This window comes from Eurytemora carolleeae, unplaced genomic scaffold, assembly GCF_000591075.1.
Source record: "Eurytemora carolleeae unplaced genomic scaffold, Eaff_2.0 scaffold27, whole genome shotgun sequence".
Lineage (NCBI taxonomy): Eukaryota > Metazoa > Arthropoda > Copepoda > Calanoida > Temoridae > Eurytemora > Eurytemora carolleeae.
Genome location: NW_019396259.1, coordinates 545,067 through 567,145, shown reverse-complemented (window position 1 = coordinate 567,145; position 22,079 = coordinate 545,067). Strand labels below are relative to the sequence as shown.

The 22,079-nt window shown below is 30.4% G+C and overlaps 1 protein-coding gene across 1 annotated transcript in view; it reads right to left on the bottom strand.

Moving 5' to 3' along the window:
* Positions 1-557: 557 nt before the first annotated feature.
* LOC111699540 (Down syndrome cell adhesion molecule-like protein Dscam2) overlaps positions 558-22,079 on the bottom strand; it is a 22,046-nt gene continuing 524 nt past the window's right edge. The window contains exons 2-15 of the mRNA XM_023470240.1: positions 20,864-20,940; positions 17,572-17,624; positions 16,235-16,324; positions 14,649-14,723; positions 12,836-12,906; positions 12,198-12,280; positions 10,009-10,157; positions 8,963-9,131; positions 8,608-8,721; positions 5,572-5,645; positions 4,708-4,909; positions 3,805-3,977; positions 3,307-3,636; positions 558-1,683 (exon numbers count right to left, since the gene is read on the bottom strand). Coding sequence (XP_023326008.1) covers positions 1,510-1,683; positions 3,307-3,636; positions 3,805-3,977; positions 4,708-4,909; positions 5,572-5,645; positions 8,608-8,721; positions 8,963-9,131; positions 10,009-10,020 — 1,248 coding nt within the window. The 5' untranslated portion in view covers positions 10,021-10,157; positions 12,198-12,280; positions 12,836-12,906; ... (2 more) ...; positions 17,572-17,624; positions 20,864-20,940 and the 3' untranslated portion in view covers positions 558-1,509. The remainder of the gene's footprint in view (positions 1,684-3,306; positions 3,637-3,804; positions 3,978-4,707; positions 4,910-5,571; positions 5,646-8,607; positions 8,722-8,962; positions 9,132-10,008; positions 10,158-12,197; positions 12,281-12,835; positions 12,907-14,648; positions 14,724-16,234; positions 16,325-17,571; positions 17,625-20,863; positions 20,941-22,079) is intronic.

Here is a 22,079-nt window from a genome sequence, read left to right as displayed (position 1 = left end):
CTACTATCCTTCTATAATATTTTCCTGTTATCTTTTTATTATGTTATCCTTCTATCATACTCTCGTACTATTCTTTAATCCTACTATCCCATACTCTTACTGCTTTCCACCTCTTGAACTATCTGAGATAAGTTTTGATTTGTGGAGAAGAAAACAGTGTGTAGAGGATGGAGAGGATTGAGAGAATAGAGGGAGGGGACCGAGATATGGGGACATCCATGTTATTCTAACACTAGAATATATTAATCAAATCTGAAGAGAAAGTAGGGGAAATAAAAAGAATTCTCCCTGGTTTTACCAAGGGAATTGTGAAGAATATTAGTAGAGATGGAATGAGACGAGTAATGCGTCCAAAGATGATTAAAGGGCAATCAAGTAATGTCAAACTTAATTCAGAGTTCTTTAAAATTTTACAATTATTCCAATTGCATTTTTCTGTTCATTTGTTCTAAAATGTGTTCATTTGAACTTGATCGAATTTGGTAAAATTATGTATGGAGTGGAACTCGATGAAGCGGTTAATTGAATAATATGAAGAAAACTACTCGAAACTAAAATAAAGACGACATTAAGCAGAATATATTTACACGAGCTGCAGAACAAAAACTTTAACAGGTAAAAATATATGAAATCACAGCCAGGAAAACAAAACACGTAAAATATGGAATAAAATATTAATATAATATTTGAATAATTTAGTTTTTATTAAAGGGACTGCATACGTTGTTGTAATTTCATGTGCACCTCCATTCAAGGAGGGCTAAACCGATTCACAATGGTATTGTTTGAACCTTATTAGGTCAATAATATGGAAAACATAGTTGTTTTTATATATGGAAAAGTGTAACTCTCTCATTTTCTTCTATTGCTCCTATATCAAGAAACCCGCAACTCCAGTAACTATTTATAGAGAAATTTGTAATTGATAATAATTAATTTCTAGAAATAAAAACAAGACTAACGCCATTTTTTTCTAAGACTAAGGTATAATTTTGAATCTTAATTAAAATCCAAAAATTTTAAAAATCACTTAAATCTATGATAGCACGTTAAATTAAGAAGTTCTGTTATTTAGCACCTCTTCGTATTCTTCGCAAAACAAGGTTTGTAAAGAAAACAGTTAAAATTTTGTTTTGAATAGAGGATTACCAGATTAATTTTATTAACTACAGCTCTTAGAACATTTATTTTTTTCTCACTTATAAAATATTTTATAAAGAACAACGTGATATAAACCCTTTGCATTAGCTTGCAGATATTTGACACATTCAATTCAAACTTTTGATTTAAAACTTGCTTTTAGAAAACTACAAACTCTAGAAGTTTTAATATCTATATTTAACATTTTGTGAAAAATCTCATAAAATTCTTCTTCAAATTTCATTTTAGGTTAGAACATTTGGTATTCTCCATTCAAAAAGGGAGATTCGTCAATACATTTATAAAATGTCAGATATGTCCAAATGCCGCAACTCCAAAACTTTTTCTTAACGTTGCGCATTTCTCCGTCTACAGGTTAAACTGGGACCTGTAGCGGAGAGCACTAAATTTGTCCTGATCCAACTGATTTGAGGACTCCGTCCTGCTATCACTATCACTATCATACTCCTCACTCTCAGAGTATCTTCGCCTGGAGCCACGCCTCTTACCAGCCTCTTCGGAACGCCCCCTGCCTCCCTCCTCCTAGAACATAAACTATTTACAATTAAATGAAATCTTTAAACAAGAGACCAGCCCATGGGCCGTGGGTCTAATTAATCCTGAAAAGAGAACCTATAAATGAAAAATAAGATGGTTTATTTTTAATCTTTAGATAAATTGAAAAGAATTACTTGCCAAAAACTTTAATTTGATAATCCCTACATCACCTAGCCGAAGTCATAGTCATAGTCAAGGTCTACGATGACATCATATTTCAAAGTTATGTATTTGATTAGTTCCCTAATCCCCTTTAATCAAAGGTTTAGATTTTACCACTGCACTAAAATGTTTTTTTATAGTTAGGTATAAAAGTGTAGAGAGGGAGCTAGGGGAGAGGGAACATACTGCTATAATCCAGTTTATAACAACAACAAACTCCAATACAATCTATTAAAGGTGTTTGCTTTTAGCAAAATAGAAAACAGCCTGCAACACTGGAACTAATTTTAGAACAGGGTGTCCCAAAAAATACGATAATTTCGAGAAACGAACTAAACACATATAATTGTGTAAATAACAAAAAAGTGCAGACAAGGGTGTATAAAAGAGAGACTGACTATCTATTTATTTATTTATTTATTTATTTATCTATCTATTTTTCTATTTATTTATTTATATATGGAAACCCAGCGACGAAATGCAGGAAAAGCTACGAAGTTTTTGGTTTTTTGTAAAAAAAATCTTAAAACTAGTTCTAGAAAAATATCTGTGTTCTGTGTCTAGTTAGAACAAAATATAAAATTGCTTCAAATTGTGAAAAGTCTGAAAGGAAAAATAAGAACTTGTTTGACATTAAGTTTTGTTTATTTTCCGAGGAATTCGATAAGAACCAAGCATTTATAAACATCGAGTTCTGCGGTTTAGAAAACCATAATTTATACATTTTTGCATTAAATAAACATAATAAATAAAAGGCCAATGCATATTCAATGCATCTTTTAAAAAAAGCATGTTTTTCTTTAGAGTTCTTTATAAAAAGGGCAATTTGGCATTTTTGACTGAAAAGGATAAAGTAGAATTTAAATAATGTATTAAATCTTATTGAAACCAAAAACATATTCTGAAATCAGAATAAAAATTTCGAGGAGGCGGTGGGGAGAAGAAAAATATGTTTAATATTTTGTCGATGGTCGGAGTAGTGTTCCAGAAAAAGAATATTTGACTTGAAGAACCAGGAGAATATTAAACAGTTATAGTAACTACACAGGGAGGGGAGTACTGCATGGAGTGAATGTACACACTAACATTTAGATTAAGAAGAAGAGAAAGGCAATTAGGATAATCAGGATTAATATGAGGATTAGGAAAGAATCAGAAAATATGAATTATGGAAAGAAGAAACAAAAACTTTTATGAACTGAGCTTTAAGGGATTGAAAATATTAAAATTTGCTTAATACATAATGGCTTTTTTCAGACTTATTTTTTTTAGTTAATGAAAATGTGATTGTTTACGTAAAGGAACTGAGTTCTTTCCGAAAAATCAAATTTTCTAATCCCAATATTTTTACAACCTTATGTTTAAATGGCACTGTAGACTGCCACACAATAATTACGATGATACAGTATATACCCTTTATGTTAATAATGATGCTAACTCCAGTACCTGCTGTTGAAGTTGCTGTTGTTGTTGTTGTTGTTGCTGATGTCTGTGTCTACCCAGTGTATCTCGATCTATTTGTCGACCGATCGTATCCCGATCTTTCTGTCGACCAAGGGTATCCCGTCCCATAGTTTCCATTTGTCGGTGATAGTCAGAGAGGCGCAGTGTTTCATTTCTCCCGAGCGTATGTTGTCTCCCACCCGGAGTTAAGGTTTCTGTCCTGCCCAGAGTATGCTGTCTACCCCCGACCGGAAGGGTTTGAAGGTTTGATGTTGCATACGGAGAAATATCGCTTGCCGTCTCAGGGATCTTTTCTACCTTGGATCTTACAGCCTAAGGAACAGAAATTAAAATGTTTTATAAAAACCGGGGTTTTGTAAATCAACAGGGTGACAAACAAAAAATGGGAGTTAAAAGATAGTTTCGAGATCATCTTTCAGTTTTTAAAAAAAGTTGCGAATATATTTGTTACAACTATGTTCTAAATTAAATCTCTGTTTCCTTTTTGAGCTGTTCAATGGTATCAACTTCATACCCCCCACTAGAGAAGGGTGTAAGGGCGGGGGTTTTCCTCTGTACAGTCGCATAGAACTGCTGGTCCAAGTTGTGTCGATTTTCCATAGTCGAGGATTTAGGGATTTCATCATATCTTCCAGGACGCTTAGATACTTGCTCTAAAATCAAATAGAAGGTTTACAAAAATTAAGTGAGGGATATAAATGGGTTGTGTACACTTTTAAGAAAGCTCAGAGCCGAAAATTTAAAAGAGAATTGGTTACCGAAACTCCTGAGTTTTCTTTTTGGTGTATTTACGTTTGTATAAATAAGATTAAGAAAAAAAAATGAACATAAAATAACCATGATTTTTTTCATCTATTAATTGTCTTATCCTATTCGTGAAACCCGGTTTACGATACCTTGTCTTAAGTTTTGGGTTCAGGAGCTAGATTTCGTAAATTGTCGAACACCGTGAGTGTATAGTAAGTTTTAAATCAAATTTTCTTCACAGAAACATCTGTTTCAAGTAAAAATACTCCTTTCCCCCCTTTTCTTCGCAAGCTCACCCTTTATTATCAAAGTTTAAGCCAAAAATACTATTTCATTTTAAGTCTAAAAGAAAAATTATATTAAGAATTTTAAAAAAAGTTAAATTTCTTTCCGCTTATAGCTTACAAAATATAAGACAAAAACTTATTGGTTTTTCTCAAAATACAAAAACTTAATGGTTCTTCTCTGAATACAAAAACTTGCCGGTTCTTCTCAGAAAACAAAACCTTTTGGGTTCTTCTCAAATACAAAATCTTGTTTGTTCTTCTCGAAATACCAAAACTTGCTAGTTCTTTTAAAAATACAAAACTTGTTTTTTCAAAATACGAAGGTTTTTTTCAAATTACAAAAACTCACTTTTTCTAATACAAAAACATACACCCAGAGAAGCCAGCACCAGACAGAGAACTGAGATGAGTATTGAGATGGAAGCCCTAAACCCTAACCCGGAGAGGACGGATGCAAGACCTCCTCTGGGTAGGGTTGGAGCCCCCAGAGTATCCAGGGTAATGAACTGATAAATCCTTGTGGCTGAACCTGCATGGTTGTGAGCTGTAACCTACAACAACAACATCATTAACGGATGATTTATTGATTGATAAAATTTGAAGGATGCCGGCTAGGAGGATGGTAAATAAATGGATGAAAGGAGAGAATTAATGGACGGAGACATATGAAATATTTTTCTCTTCAACCAAAATTTGTCAGAATTGGTTGGAGAAAACGTTTTGGTTCTTTAGGAGAAGTCTTTTTTACACTTTTTAGATTTAAAATTGAGTTGAAATTTCTTTTTGTTAATCCATCACGGTAAGGACTTGAGTCTTTGTCACAAACTACGATTTTAAAATTCTTTTATCTTTGTAACCTGGTTTATTCTAACAGAATTCATATTTTGAAATATCAAAGGCTAAGAAATCGTTTTGAAAAGATATATGGATTAGAAAATTTTTAGAGTTGATGGTATGAATAGTTTTTTTTATATATCAAGTTTTTTGCAAACGCACAGCACTAAATGTAAAGAAAATTCTATATTATATCATATCATATCATATCAACGTACAATGTATCGACTCAACAGTCAACAATCAAAATGCTCGTTCAATTCTTGGGATTTTAAACTTTTAGTTTAGGATTTTAAGGAATTTTTGGAAAAAAATCCGGATTAACATTAAAAAACCCTTAAACTCCCTTTATTTTAATTGTGATTTGCACTTCTCTTACCTTAAGATCATAAGCTGTTGATTGAGAAAGCCCTCTAATGCTGTATGTATCCTGGATCTCAAGATTGTTTGTCACTAAAACAAAAATATATTATTGAATAAATACTTAAATATTTTTCAGATGAACACATGTAGTACAAAGCTTCAAAATATGTCTAAAGTTGGCAAAATTTGTGTGCAGAGTGTTCTAGTAAAAATGAAAATTAAGAGGCGACTTCAATTTATATACCTTAAAATTGTAATAAGGAATTAAAAGAGGTGGTCATACAAAAGTTTATAAAAAAATGATTTTAAATGCCTTATGTGATATATCTCCGTCAATTTTAAAGATATAAAACATAGGGAATGAAATACGAATTACATAGATCGCTTTAGATCTAGCACAATTGTATGGGACTCCAAAAGTAATTTCTGAAAAGAAATATTACATGATAAAAAAACACAAATAATGTGTGCATGTATGGTGTGTCAAAAGGCAATGAAGTATCTTTTAATGAATTTGGTTTTTAGTCCAGGTAAGAATGTTAACCATTGCATTTTATCTTTAGATTACTTTACAGAGTACCCCACAAAGGATAAGATTTAAAAGACGACCTGACAATCGTGAAATCTGTCGATCTGAACTTATTACAATTTTAAAACTATAAGAAAAAAGATTGAATAAATCCCAAAAGTCGTCTTTGAAGTATCATCCGGCGCCGTGACAAACTCCTGAAAGACAAACTCCTGAAAGACAAACTCCGGAAAGACAAACTCCTTAAAAGACAAACTCCTGAAAGACAAACTCCTGACGAGACAAACTCCTGACGAGACAAACTCCTGACGAGACAAACTCCTGAAAATAAAAAATTCTGAAATACAAACTCCATAATATCAAATTTAAAAAAATATGGTGGATAGATAGATGGACACAACAACTGGTGGATATATAGATGGACACAACAACAGGTTGATAGATAGATAGACACAACACCTGGTGGATAGATAGATAGACACAACAACAGGTGGATAGATAGATGGACACAACAACAGGTGAATAGATAGATAAGACACAACACCTGGTGGATAGATAGATAGACACAACATCTGGTGGATAGATAGATTGACACAACACCTGGTGGATAGATAGATTGACACAACACCTGGTGGATAGATAGATGGACACAACAACTGGTGGATAGATATATGGACACAACAACAGGTTGATAGATAGATAAGACACAATACCTCGTGGATAGATAGATGGACACAACAACAGGTTGATAGATAGATAGACACAACAACTGGTGGATAGATAGATGGACAAAACAACAGGTTGATAGATAGATAGACACAACACCTGGTGGATATATAGATAGACACAACAACAGGTTGATAGATAGCTAGACACAACACCTGGTGGATAGATAGATAGACACAACAACAGGTTGATAGATAGATGGACACAACAACAGGTGAATAGATAGATAAGACACAACACCTGGTGGATAGATAGATAGACACAACAACTGGTGGATATATAGATAGACACAACAACAAGTAGATAGATAGATAGACACAGCAACAGTGTTACAACAAGTGGAAAGATAAATAAAAGGTGTTTATAAATGAAATACTAGGAAATATTTTTGAAGGAATGCAAATAAAATGTTTAGATAAAGAGAAAAATGAGGATTTACTTGATGGAAAACTTGTATTATTCTTCTGATATCCATTAAAAAGAGAGACACAGGAAAATCATTTTTGTCCTATCGATGCGATTTTTTGCTGTGCAGACATTCAAATTTGAATAGGTATAGATAAGTTAGCCAGCTACAGATCAAGTTTGAATGACGAATGGAAACAATATGTGTAAATAAAACAGATTTACTTTTAAATAGAGAAGAATCCATAAATTTTTGTTATTCAAATGGTTAGGAATAAAACAACCAACTTTGCAAATTTGTGAATCTAAAAGGACAAAAATGCAATGCAGGGAGAGGGGGGGGGTTGTAAAATGTGACAGACAAAGAGAATTATTAATCCTTTCTCTTACTTGAATACAAAGTTTAAAAGAAAGAATTGAATGACAAAGCTAAACTTAAACTCAACTTTCGCCATTAACAGAGAAATTATAATCAAACTTAGGGATTTACAGTTCTGAAAATATATATTCACTTTGCTAGAGTTCAGAAATATTTCATACATGATCAGAGTTTAGAAATATTTTAAACTTTATCAGCTTTAGAAATATTCTAAACTTTATCAGTTTTAGAAATATTCTAAACTTTGCCAGACTTTAGAAATATTCCAAACTTTGCCAGAGTTCAAAAATTTTCTAAACTTTACTATAGTTTAGAAATATTGTAAACTTTTCCTGAGTTTAGAAATACTTTAAACTTTACAAGAGTTTAGAAATATTCTAAACTTTACCATATTTTAGAAATATTCTAAACTTTACCAGAGTTTAAAAATATTCTAAACATTACCAGAGTTTAAAAATGTTCTAAATTTTACCAGAGGTTAGAAATGTTCTAAAACTTCCCAAAGATTAGAAATATTCTAAACTTTACCATAGTTTAGAAATATTCTAAACTTTACCATTGTTTAGAAATGTTCTAAGCTTTACCAGAGTTTAGAAATATTCTAATCTTTACAAGAGTTAAAAAAAATTCAAAGCTTTACCAAAGTTTAGAAATATTCTAAACTTACCAGAGTTTAGAAATATGCTAAACTTACCGGAGTTTAGAAATATTCTAAACTTACCAGAGTTTAGAATTATTCTTACCTACAGTCCATGTACTATCTGCTTAAAGTGTGTACTCAATAATAAAGTACATTATAGTTCACTTTACTTACCTACAGTCCATGTACTATCTGCTGAAAGTGTGTACTCAATAATAAGTACATTATAGTTCACTTTACTTACCTACAGTCAAGGTACTTTCTGCTTAAAGTTTGTACTCCAAGTACCAAGTACAGAACAGTACACTTAACTTACCTATAGTCAATTAACTCTGCTAAAATAAATAAATACAGTACAGTACACGTCACTTACCAACAGTCCATGTACTATCTGCTGAAAGTTTGTACTCAATTACAAAGTACAATACAGTACATGAATCTTGGCTCCAGCTCTCAAGAAGTAGGATGGCCAGGGTAGAGTTCACAACTGAAATCACAACAAAAAATGTTATAAATTAATTTTTTTATTTTTATGATCTATATCATTGATATGAGGGTTTAGAATGCCATTTACGATTTAAAAAAAGAGACAATGGGTATTTTTCGCCATGTCGTTGTTCATTATTGCTTTAGAAATCCTATATCATATCAACAAGCTTGAAAAAAAAGATTTAATTTAGTGAATTCTTGATGGCCTAAAAACTAGTAACAGTCATTAAATTGTTTACCTAAGAAATCCTTTGACAGCGGAGGATTCGGTTTTTCTCCTACGGTTCTTGTATTAATGATCTGACTCGCTTCGCTCTCGCCGATATAGTTAGTTTGGTACATAACCATATGGTACTGCCGTCCACAGTACAGATCTGTTAATGTATCTTCTTCAGCATAAAAACTAACCTAGAAAGAAGATAAGATAAGATAAGATAAGATAAGATAAGATAAGATAAGATAAGATAAGATGAGATAAGATAAGATAAGATAAGATAAGATAAGATAAGATAAGATAAGATAAGATAAGATAAGATAAGATAAGATAAGATAAGATAAGATAAGATAAGCTCTAAATCTAAAGATAAAATCTAATTTTAGCAAAGGTATGAAATTAAATTTAATTGATTTTGATTTTTGTATGGAACTCTGAAAATTATTAATATCTCCATTGAGCTAAATATTTAAAGTATTGAAGATTAAATCCTTTAGTAAAGTTTAAATTCAGGTTTAGAACTTTAAACTATAAACTCGGAGAACCATGCAGCTTTACCAACCAAAGGAAGGGGGAGAGGGGGGGGGTGCAAAAGAAGAAGGGGGGTCTGGAGGGGATGATTTGTAATGAAGCTGATTAAGAAATGTTTTTTTTTCAAAATCAATTCCGAGGATATTGTGAAAATTTAAAAATAAATTTTGTTAGTCGAATTCTAGTGAATTAGCGTATATCATGTTTTATGAGATATAAGTAAAAAAAGAAGAACAAGTACATCCATATCTTTTTTTTTAAAATGTGCACTACTTTTTCTGAAACTGATTTTTACTTTTCATGTAAACAAAGATATGGTGGATCCAGAGACCGAAACTTAAAACAGAGTATCGTCATGAAACCCGGTATTAGAACCCAGGTTTCGTAAATGAGTTAAAACAATTTTTTGGATCGAAATATTATTTTATATAATTAGTCTTTTCATTTTCTAATTCATTAATATATACAGAAATGGCTGGACCCCAAACAGGAAACAGTGGAGGTTCGTTCAAAGCTATTTTCCTAGTTAAAAAACCGAACCTGTTTTTCCATCCATTCTCCGTATGTGATCTTATATTTTATCCTGTATCCAATAACAGGAGAGTTTCCTAGTTCTGAACCCGTCCAGCGCAGAGTTATAGAGTTAGAGGTCACACGGTGGACTCGGATAACAGGAGGTTTAGGTGCAACTATAAATATAAGTATAAAAACTTATAGCATAAAAATATCTTGAAAATACTATCTACCTAAATTTTCAAGTTACTCTCAATTCAATTATTTTTTAAATAGAAAGATTTATTGAAAACCTGATGGAGTTTATTGAAAACCTGATGGAGTTTATTGAAAACCTGATGGAGTTTATTGAAAACCTGATGGAGTTTATTGAAAACCTGATGGAGTTGATTGAAAACCTGATGGAGTTTTCCAAAACAGCAAAATGAAAACAGTGTCGGTTGGAAAATGTTTTACAGAAAATATTTGAATTAAAAAGCAAAGAGTCTTTTTTGTTAAAAATATACTTACATTTTATATGTTTTTTTTAGAAATATTATAACATCCATTAGTCACAATAAAAAATATTTGGAAAAAGGTTCTAACTTAAACCATCAAAAAAAAAAGCCTGACGAAAAAAGGAATTGTTTGCTGCAAAATTTTGATCATGTTTCTGCAGTGAAGATATTACATTTTACTGCACACCTATTTTTTAATTTAATTGATTTCTTTTTCTTATATATATCTTCTTAAAATAATTTTTCCTGGGACTTTTTTTTTGAATTTCATCAGACTGATATCTGCGCTTTAAATAACATGAATTACGTATAAAATCATGTGTTTTTTTCCAAATCAATTCTATCGCAATCGTGAAAATTTCAAATAAAAAGATTTCGAACTTTTTTCTGATGTCTTTATTTTACAGGCTTTTTCCAAATACTTCTTATAATGGATTCCTGCAGAGATATAGCGGGTTTCTGATTGTGTGTGTGTGTGGGGGGGGGGGGGTATATTGGTCAGTTGGGATTCTCTTTGTACTGTACAACTAGGCTCCTTATATGTATTATACTGCATTGATATTTATTTAATAAATATGCATAGCTATAATGCATGAATATTAAGTGGATCTAAACAATAAATATGCATATATTTCATACTTGTTTATGCTGGGTTTACGATATGCAATTTGTTTATATATATTTACAATAGAACATTAACTACATACACAATACACATCTTTTGGTGCATTTTTCTACACATTTCCCTTGTTAGATCAACAAATGTAAGATGGTTTACTAAACATATATTTTCTTAAATTTTCTATATCAATTCAGGGGTATTCACGCCCCCTTTTCCAATGCTAATAATGACTTAAGGTACTTTTAACCTAAGTTCATTTTCAGGATTACTTCAATACATAAATGAAGTTTGGGGGAGCAACGACTGTACATTATTTAGCATTTTTTAAGACTTTGGTTTAAAACATATGAGTGCATTGTGAGTACAAATGGAAGGAAAGTCAATTGCGGTCGCGTATATTCTGTTTTTCTTTGACCTCCAGATAGTGATTTGTTAAGCAGTTTCGATTAAAACAGTTTCGATAAATGCATTTTCGACTAAACTCTAATGCTAGAAAAAACTTGGGTGAAAAATCTCATGATAATCCTGTTTTTCTTTGACCTCCAGATAGTGCCTCATGATAATCCGGTGCCTCATGATAACCCTGTCAGATTGGTCAAAAACTCATCATAAACCGGTAAACGTATGTCCATATTGAAACCAGTTCTCTCTGGGCGGAATTTGTAAACAATAATAGATGCATCACCCAGTGCTCGTTTAGTACCCGAGGAGGAGGTTAAAAGCATTAAATTTTGATAATTTTGATAATTCACATAATAGTTTCCTATGACCAGAATATTTTATTGATTTTTTTTATGTGAAAGATGGATCCCAAGTCAGGCTGTGACATCCGTCTTGTGTTTACATTAACGCCCAGAGACAGTACACTGCAGTACAAAAGATGCGTACACCTCTGAAATAACTTTCCTTGCATTATTACCTTGCATAAAACGGAATAATATCAATTCCTTAAGGACTCGAAAGTTGTTTTTGATCTTGTAAATATTTAATAAACCGAAATAATATTAATTTCTTGATTTTATTAATTATTATTTCGGTTTAATTAGAGTATTATACTGTGTAGTCGATATAGCACGTGTTATGCACAAAATGTTTACCTTGAACCCTGAGAGAGTATGAGATAGAATCTAATGTTTCTCCATTCTCTATTATACAAGTATAGTTCCCTGTGTCCTCAGATCTAAAAATATTTTTTCTTCTTCAATTGAAAATCAATTATTAATTTCCTATTACAAGACCTTTAATTTGCAAAATTCTGGTATTGAAAATGTACTTTCTAATACTTTGAAATTAAGGATTTTAATGATCATAAGAATTTAATGAACCCTTGATTAAAAGAACAATTTCCAAATTGGAAAAACTTTTTTTTTTTAATTTCAACAAGCCAAAATTCAATTATCATTAAATATAAATTTAAATAAATTATTAATTTGCAGAATGGAGTCTATATTATCTTGCAAAAATTAAGTATTAAAAAAGGTATTTTTTTAAACTGCACTCTGCTTATTAAAATTTTAATAGCTGTGAGAAATAAAAAAGAAAAATATAAAAAAATTATGTAATATTTTTGCAACATCACCATGGTATGACTTTGTGACCTTTCAGCTTTTCTACTTTTAATTTTAATCTCAATACCTCTTCAAAAAGGGAAGTTTATAGGATTAAAAACAATATTTTTTCAAACTCACTTTAGTTTGACTTATTTTTATTGTCAGTTAAAGAAAAATGTTCTCACCTTGCAGATTCTATAGAGAGTTGGCTCGTACCATATGTTGATGCTTGATTCACCCAGTTCGCTTCCTTACCCTGAGCAATGGATCAGATATAGGTTTATTTATAATTTACTTCTTTATTCATTTATTTTATGAACTAACCAAGGAGAGATGAATTTGTTTTCTTAATTTTGAATTTAATCGTTTTTTGGTCTATAACTCTACCATCTTTAGACTTTGAAATACTTTTTCATTAAAAACGAATCCGCCAACAAAAAAGTATTTAATAGGAAAAAATTTTAAATAATCAAAAGTCAAAGCTTGCTGGTAAAAGGACCGAACTGTTAATCCGCATGAGCTAGAGAAGTTCCATATATGTAGATAACAAATAAAATTAAATAAATGCATTTTGAAAAAGATTTTTAATTTCTTAAACAACTATGAATTCCGAGTTTGGTATTTTCTTTTTTAAGAAAGGTTTGTAATATTCTAAATATAAGAATGGTTGGTTGAATATTGCCCTTTGCATGTTCCTAAACCTTGAAGTAGAATATAGATTAGAGATATTTTGTCAAGAATAATATATTAAAGGGACTGTAGGTGTAATTTCAAGTGGCCCTCAATTTAAAGAGTGAGCTATTGTCGTATTTCTATCTAAAAAAAGTCATTCTTTCTCTTTCTGCATAAAAATAAAAAAAGTAGCTTTTAAAGAAAACAACAAGAACCTAAATAGAACTATAAGATTTTATCTATATAATAAAACAAAACATTCGTATATATATATATATATGTTGTGTATATAGACAGCCAAACGACTGGACCGATTGAACTGAAATTTTTTGTGGAAACTAATGGGTTGCCGGGGGGTGTTATAGGCTAAAAAATAGAGATTATCTTTTCAAATGTTTTTTCTTCCACGGGCAACGCCAGGCTCTGCAGATAGTAAATTATATTTGCTTAGAGAACGGTTTACAGGGTACTGTTGTATATCAGACACTACAGGGTACTGTTGTATATCAGACACTACAGGGTACTGTTGTATATCAGACACTACAGGGTACTGTTGTATATCAGACACTACAGGGTACTGTTGTAAATCAGACACTACAGGGTACTGTTGTATATCAGACACTACAGGGTACTGTTGTAAATCAGACACTACAGGGTACTGTTGTAAATCAGACACTACAGGGTACTGTTGTAAATCAGACACTACAGGGTACTGTTGTAAATCAGACACGCCACATTTTCTACAGAAATTGCCGTCTTCATTAAACAAAGACAAATTTGTTTAAGGAATTGATGAATTTAGAATGAAGAATGTAAAAATAAATCGATAAATAAAAAAATAAAAAACTTGATTGCTTTGTAACATCAAATGCAAATAGAATATGATAAAATAACATGCTTGCATAAAATGAAAAAAAAAATAAAAATACAAGTGAAAAATCATAAATGAATCTAAAAAGAAATAAAGGTTAAGAAAAGTGATTCAAAAACTCTTATTAGTAAATGATATGGATAACAAATGATGATCTAAATTAGTTGAATGAATGAGATTATGTTAAACCAGTTGTATGAATAAATATGTTTCTTAAAAAGGCGTTTAAAAGAAAATTTTATAAGAATACATTTTTTAAAAAGTTTAAAGAGAAAATTCCAAAAAATTTAATATTATAAATAGTTAAATACATAGATAAAAACTCAAAGAAAAAAATTTTCTATTTTTGACTCGATCAATTAGACAAATATCATATTTCAAAAATATAAGGATAAAAAAATTAGAGTTTGCGTTGAGTAATCAGTTGGTTTAAAAATGGCTTAATCTCTGTTTACCTGAAAATACCATCGTGTGACAGGAGGTGGGGTCCCAATATGTCTGCAGGGTAAATAAACTGGACTTCTCCAAACCTTTAAACAACCTTTTTGACGATCTGTTCTTAAAACAAATCCTATTTCATCTAAATGATGAAGTTGGGAAATGTTGTAGTTTTGCTTAAATTTATTAGGTAATATAAATTCTTTTAATAGACCTTTAAAATTAATTTTTTGTAAAAGAAATATTTTTGAAAAAATCCTATTTCATCAAATTATAAGTTTTTAAAACTCCAAATCTGAGCACCTAATGGCTAACCTTTAAGCTGGCAGAATTTATAGTTGAAATATAAAAAGGTCTACAAAATTCCACAATTTTTTCTTTATTTTTGACTAAATACAGAATATAGATATATTATATTTGATATATATATATTATATGATAATTATATATTCGGTTTATTGTGTTTATTTTGAATATTGATTTCAGGTTGTATGTTCTTCTTCTAATTAATTAGTTATGCACATATTGGTTCTCTATACTTTCTATCTATCTATCTAATTTTCTATCTATAAATCTATCTATATCTCACCCCGAACTAACGAAAGAGAGAAGCATTCGGTTTCTTTTATTTGAAATCAAACGTGTTTTCGTCTATTACTCAACAGTCTTTAGACTTACAGATTTGTTTGTTTTATACTTTTTCATTCAGAATGTATATGCCAACAAAAAAGTATTTAAAATAGAAGGCTATAAAATTATGTAAAAGGGGTCAAATTGTGATCGAAAGTCACAGTTTTCTGAAATATTGACAGAACCGTTAAATCCACGTGATCTATTTATCCTTCTATCTATCTATCTATCCATTTATCTATCTTTTGCTAGTTTGTTTACCCACGCAAATTTTAAAATCTAATTTGCCTAAAAAGATGTTCATATGAAATGTTAAAAATTGTGAAACCAATAGTTTTAAAGTTCAAACTTTAAATTCTTAGAAATTCAAGGTAAACCCCTACGCAATGATTTGAAATCAATAGCGCTTTGTGGTTGAGGGCTTAAGGTTTAAGGTTTAAGGTTTAAGGTTTAATGTTTAATGTTTAAGGTTTAAGGTTTGAGGTTTAAGGTTTTAAGGTTTTAAGGTTTAGGGTTTAAGGTTTAAGGTTTTAGGTTTTAAGGTGCATCATTCTGAGTAGTTTGAAACATAACCCTAATAAAGTTAGTATGTTGCAAGGCAGAAACACTTTCAATGTAATATATTTTGTTTCAAGTTTCTGTAAATCATTAATTGTGTGTAATCTAATCTGAAAAAGTTTGTTGTACAACTTTTTCGTGTTCTAATATGATTCCATGTTTCATAAAATATTTTCTAGATTAGTTTTTCACTCACTGTACTGTCCTCTCAATGGCATAAGGTTAGATATTATATATAGGACGAACTTCCGAGTAATTTCAACGACCCGTAAACCTTAATTTTACTTACCAATGGGTTCCCAAGACCAATTTTGCCTTTTTGCCTACACGATTGGTCTTGGAAACCATTGGCAAAGTAAAGGTTCCTTGACTTCCCTGTAAATTAGTTTTACATAATTATTATCCATTGAATTACCTGGAATAGTTCCCAGCCTATGGAGGTTATTTGAGGGATTGGATTGTTAGAAGGAGTTTTAGTCACAACCTGGGAGCTTCGTCCCTCACCCTGATACAATTATATTGAATAAAGGAAGTGTTCGGGATTTAAGACTTATTGTTCTGAGATCACATGGTAGAATCTTCTAGGTTAAAAGTTACTGCGATGGAACTAAAAAAGACAATATGGACCTTAAATGACAGTAAATATGCTTTGTGAGATACAAATAGATTTCAAGGATTTGGAAAATATTTTGACTTAAACTGTTTATTTGCATGAATTAAATGTCATGTATTTACCATCATCTATTTCAGAAGCTTTTAAATCGTTTCATAACTCCTTTGTTTATTGGAACCATCCGTATTAAAACTTTAAAATGATTCAGTTTAACTCTTTATCTCCTTTACACTTAGCAACGGGATTACAAGATTTAGAGATCTCTATCTAAACAGAACTCGTTCTAATGCTTGCTATATAGGCTTATGCAAATTTTTGCTTATAATTTATTTTAAACTTTTCAAACGACGAATCTTTTAAGAGACTATAAGCGTAATTTCAAATGACCCTCCATGCAATTTGATACCAATGTTTATAATTTTGAAAAATGATTATTTTAATTTAATGTTGGCTTCTCTTAAAACGTAAATCGCGCATTTCTATTGCAGGAAATTAGGCTTAGCTTACAGTCCCTTTTGACTGTTTGGACAGAATTTTTTTGTGGACTCTCATGGGTGGCCGGAAATGTTATAGACTAAAAAAATCGATTTTTTTTCATTTTTTTCCACGGGCAATGAAAGGCCCTTCAGCTAGTTAATAATATTTTAGGTTTATTTCTCCTGTATCTAAGTATTGTGTATATGAGAGTGGAAGAGGGTTACATTATGTATATTGTATTGGCAAATGTATTTTCTTTTTTATTCTAAAAACACCAGCTAGCACTCTCAATACAATAACAACTAAATAATCCACACTGCTGCTGTGAACATAAAAAAGACAAAAAAGGAATGGAACGTAATAAAATTATGTTAGGTTTCAAGAACTCTAGATGGCGTTCTTTTCTTTATAGCAAATTTCAAATATTAGCAGCAACAAATTTCGTAGATTTTGGTAATTTTATTGGTGGATTTTAAAAATTTTTCAAGTACTATTTTCAAGTCATGACCGCTCAGCCGATTTGACGTTTATTTCATACCAGAGACCAAAAAAAATTGAAAAGAATAAAGATATTTTGAATAATCATATTTTTAATCATTGAATCCATTAATTTGTTCAAAATTATCACCCAAGTAATACTTATAGCATGATTAATCAATTACCTTTTTAGTAACTGCTTGAACCCAAAACTGATGCTGCGTACCCGTCCTTAAGCCTAAAAGAGAATAATATAATTTAAACTGTCTTAAACTTAAAAATTAAAAAATATTTTACTTTAGATTACGTTAAAATTACAGTTTTTGAAATAACCATAAACCCACAAAACTTTAATTTTGTAGCCATAATCTTTAGTTTAAAAGATTCCAACGCTGCAAAAGGCAGCAGTTTTTAGCTTTAAATGTGAAATAGATTTCAAGAATGAATATTGCATATTTTAGTTACAATGTTTATATTCAATGCGTCAAATTTGAGACTAAAAGAAGAATACAAAGTGAATTTTGAGACCTAAAGGGTTAACTACAGTTAACCCTAAATGAGCCATACATCGAACAAATTTATCAAATGTCAATTTTTCCATGGGGTTTATACTATTTTACGTAAATCAGTTTTTGCGAAAAAAAATAAATAGCCATGAATACGCGGGAACAGTTTTAAAGAGTTCCATATAATCATTTAATTAAAAAACTAAATATCTGCAACATTCCATTATCAGAAAGTGAAGAATACGACATTTGATGAATTCTTTCGATGTATTGCTTATTTACGGTTTAACTGTATAAAGGATGAGACTGTAAAGACGACAAAACACACTAAAATACGACGATCCCAAGGTTAAACTTAATTGTCTGCCATGAATTTAGTATTTTAAAGGCTCATTTAATGATTTTGAAAAAGAAAAAATAAGCTTACAGTTGCAGGGAATCATAAATATAAGGAAACAGATTGTATACATTTCATATATTCAGATATTTCTTCGTAAAGGATTTACTATTATTTAAGAATGGCAAAAAAAAATTGTAAAATGGAAGCCAGCTGTTCTTTTTTGTAATTCTAATTCTGTAAATATTCTTTTTATATCATCATTTTTCTATAATACTGAATAGGTTTAGTAAGATAGGAGTAGTCTGATCCCAGGGGAGTTTGCTTGGAATATATTCTTTATCTGTTACATTTCTATATTATTCTTTTATTCAACTTTTATCATATAGGTAACATATCAAGTCTTGATATGTTATATTTCTGTATTATTCTTTTATTCAACTTTTATCATATAGGTAACATATCAAGTCTTGATATGTTATATTTCTGTATTATTCTTTTATTCAACTTTTATCATATAGGTAACATATCAAGTCTTGATATGTTATATTTCTATATTATTCTTTTATTCAACTTTTATCATAAAGGTAACATATCAAGGTAACTTTTATCTCATAAAAACAATCATGATGCTTCAAACTCTAATTGGTTGAAAGGATTTGAGTCTTTGCCACAAACGCAAGTTATCCAATCCTTATATCTTTGCAACCTAAAGTTGTAAACCTTTCATATTTCAAACTTAAGTTATTTGATCTTACAGAATTCATAGTTTAAAATATCTAAGGTCTACGAAATCGGGTTACAAAGAAATAGGGATTAAAAAATCAGAGTTTGTTGCAAAGACTCAATTCCTTTATTGAGAAACACCCATGGGTACTCTGGGGGTAACATTGACTAAAGAAATTTAAATATTTTTTCTTAAAAATTCTACTTTTTAATTTGACTTTTTTTAAAGTGTTTTTATTATTCCACGAGCAACGCTGATAAATAAATCCTGCATGCTTTGCGCACTCTCTTCGACAAATATAATTTATTTTCTCTCACTTTAATTTTCGAATCCTTACATCTTTGCAACCTGATGGTCTAAATCTTTGATATTTGATATCAAAGACATTAGGATTATAGTACGGTTTGAAGTTTTACAAAAAGAATTGTAATTGTATTTTTTAAAATCCAGAACAGGCAAAAACTCTCATAAAAGTCTTTTTCGAAAAAAATTAAATCCTTTATTGATGGTTTAATTACTTTATTTAGAAGCATTAACCAGTGACACGGACTTATTGACGTTATTTTAAGTGACCCAACATTTATGGAGTAGCATGTCAGATTCACAATTTGTCACTCTGTTTAACTTTCGTCGCAGTAAAAATGATGGATTTATCCTGATTTTCTTAAATTATCTGTTTTCTAGTTGCAGTTTGCTCTGCACATTTACGTATTTAAAGGTACCATATTGTGAATCGGACATCGCGATATATCAATGGCGAGTCACTTGAAACTAAGCCTACAGACCCTTTGTCTGAATGGGGGTGGGGGGGGGGTTAAACTGCAAAAAAAGTAGAAAAAAGGGTTAATAACTTAGTTGTCAGACAGAGAGTTAGTTTCACTTTTATTCCAAATTTTATCGGCAAATAATGAATTCTCATTTCGTAAAATAATCACATTGAAATCAGTTATTATGACATAACCATAATTAAATTATGAATCAAATTTGACTTATGCCTGTAAAGAGGATAAAAAGCTTGGGTACTCATATTGACTGTAACAATTGTAGAAATATCGGTAACTAGCTGATGTGCCCAGGGTTGCCCGTGGAATAAAAAAATGGAATTTAAAAAGAAATAAATTTCTGACAATTTGGCCAGCTATAGCCGAAAAGCTTTATTATATAGATAAAATTGAATAGTATCAGCTGTAGATAGTTATATAGTTATATAGATAAAATTGAATAGTATCAGCTGTAGATTGTTATCAAACAAATTAGATAAAATTGTATAGTATCAGCTGTAGATAGTTATCAAACAAATTAGATAAAATTGAATAGTATCAGCTGTAGATAGTTATCAAACAAATTATGATATAACCATTTTCATAAAAAAAAACATATTGATAAATATTTTGATATTTTTTATTTAAAATGATAAATTCTCATTTTATTTCCTTTAAAATTTTTTTATCGTTGAGAAATGCCAATGTGAACTAGTTAAGTTTGAATTATGACGAAAACAGAGCTGAAAACTTTAGAATGGTGGATATCAAGATTAATGCTAACTCCTGGTTTTAATAAAACCAAGATTATTTTAAAACGCATTCGGTATCCAAGAAAGAAGTTAAAAATTTAACCAATCAGCGTGTCATGTAAAAATGTATTCGTTAACTTTTGAAAACCCGGTTTTGATTTCTGGTGTTGATGGTGTCATATCAATTGAACGAACGTAAGTTAATGTTTATTAAAACTAACGTTAAAAATGAAAATAGTCCTAAAATATGTTTTTTCATATTAACATGATTAAATATATATTTGTTTAATGCTCTTAAAGCCGGCTTGTGAACAGTCAAAAGTCAGGTTGTAAAGGAGGAGATTAGCAAATCAGAAATTGTTGCTGAATTTTACCATTTCGTGAGTTATAATACCTGTAATATCGAAGCTATCACTGCTTGCAGGTCTGTCATATTTTGTATGGGACTTCTCCCTTCCAAAATGTACTTCCCTAGATTGTAAAAAAATAAATTATTTTTATAATCACTGATTGGATTTTGATTTAGGGTTTAAGAAGAAAAACTTAAGTTTTTCTAAAAATCAATAAAGATAAAATAGAAAAAAAACATTTTCGGAAATTTTTATTTTTGACGTCGGGTATGAATAATATANTGTCCCAATATACATGATGAAAAAAGGATAAATGTACACTACAGGGTGTCCAAATATACATGATAAAAAAAGGATTAATGTACACTACAGGGTATCCCAATATACATGATGAAAAAAGGATTAATGTACACTACAGGGTGTCTCAATATACATGATGAAAAAAGGATAAATGTACACTACAGAGTGTCCAAATATACATGATAAAAAAAGGATTCATGTGCACTACAGGGTGTCCATATACAAGATGAAAAAAGGATAAATGTACACTACAGGGTGTCCCAATATACATGATGAAAAAGGATAAATGTACACTACAGGGTGTCCCAATATATATATGTAATATATATCTCAACAATAAAGGTAAGACTTTCACCATAAACTAAGCTAACGGTAAGTGTACTGCAAGGATCTGCAGTACACTTACCAAAAAAGAAAAGCTGGTTTTATCGGAGTGTAATTTTATCAAGTCGTATATAAGAATATACTAAAAACATTGTTTATTATAATCATAGAGAATAGAATATATATATAGAGAGGAATTTACTAGAAAAAAGTGTAAAACGGCCATTTTGTTGTAATGTTTCCATACTGCAGGTGTACTTCACATATATTTGTGCTATATAACCTGTTGGGCCCTAGAATATCATTTTATTGAAAATCTAAAATTATTGTTAAAAGAAACCCAAATTATGAAATAGGCTGGTTTCATAATTGACCAATGATCATTTCACATAGACTCTATGCCTTCCACTTTACAAACGATGATTTTCCGTTATAATTATAAATCAAATGATGTTTTTATTCACCTAATTCATAATAAAGTTTATTTAACAGTTTAAAAAATTTGAAATTTAAATGAATAGTCTAGGGAACATACTGTATTAATGTACTCTACTGCATATAATTTGTGAACATTTACATGATTTGTACACTTTGAACTCCCTTTCAGGCTGAAAGGGACTGAAAAAATTCATACCG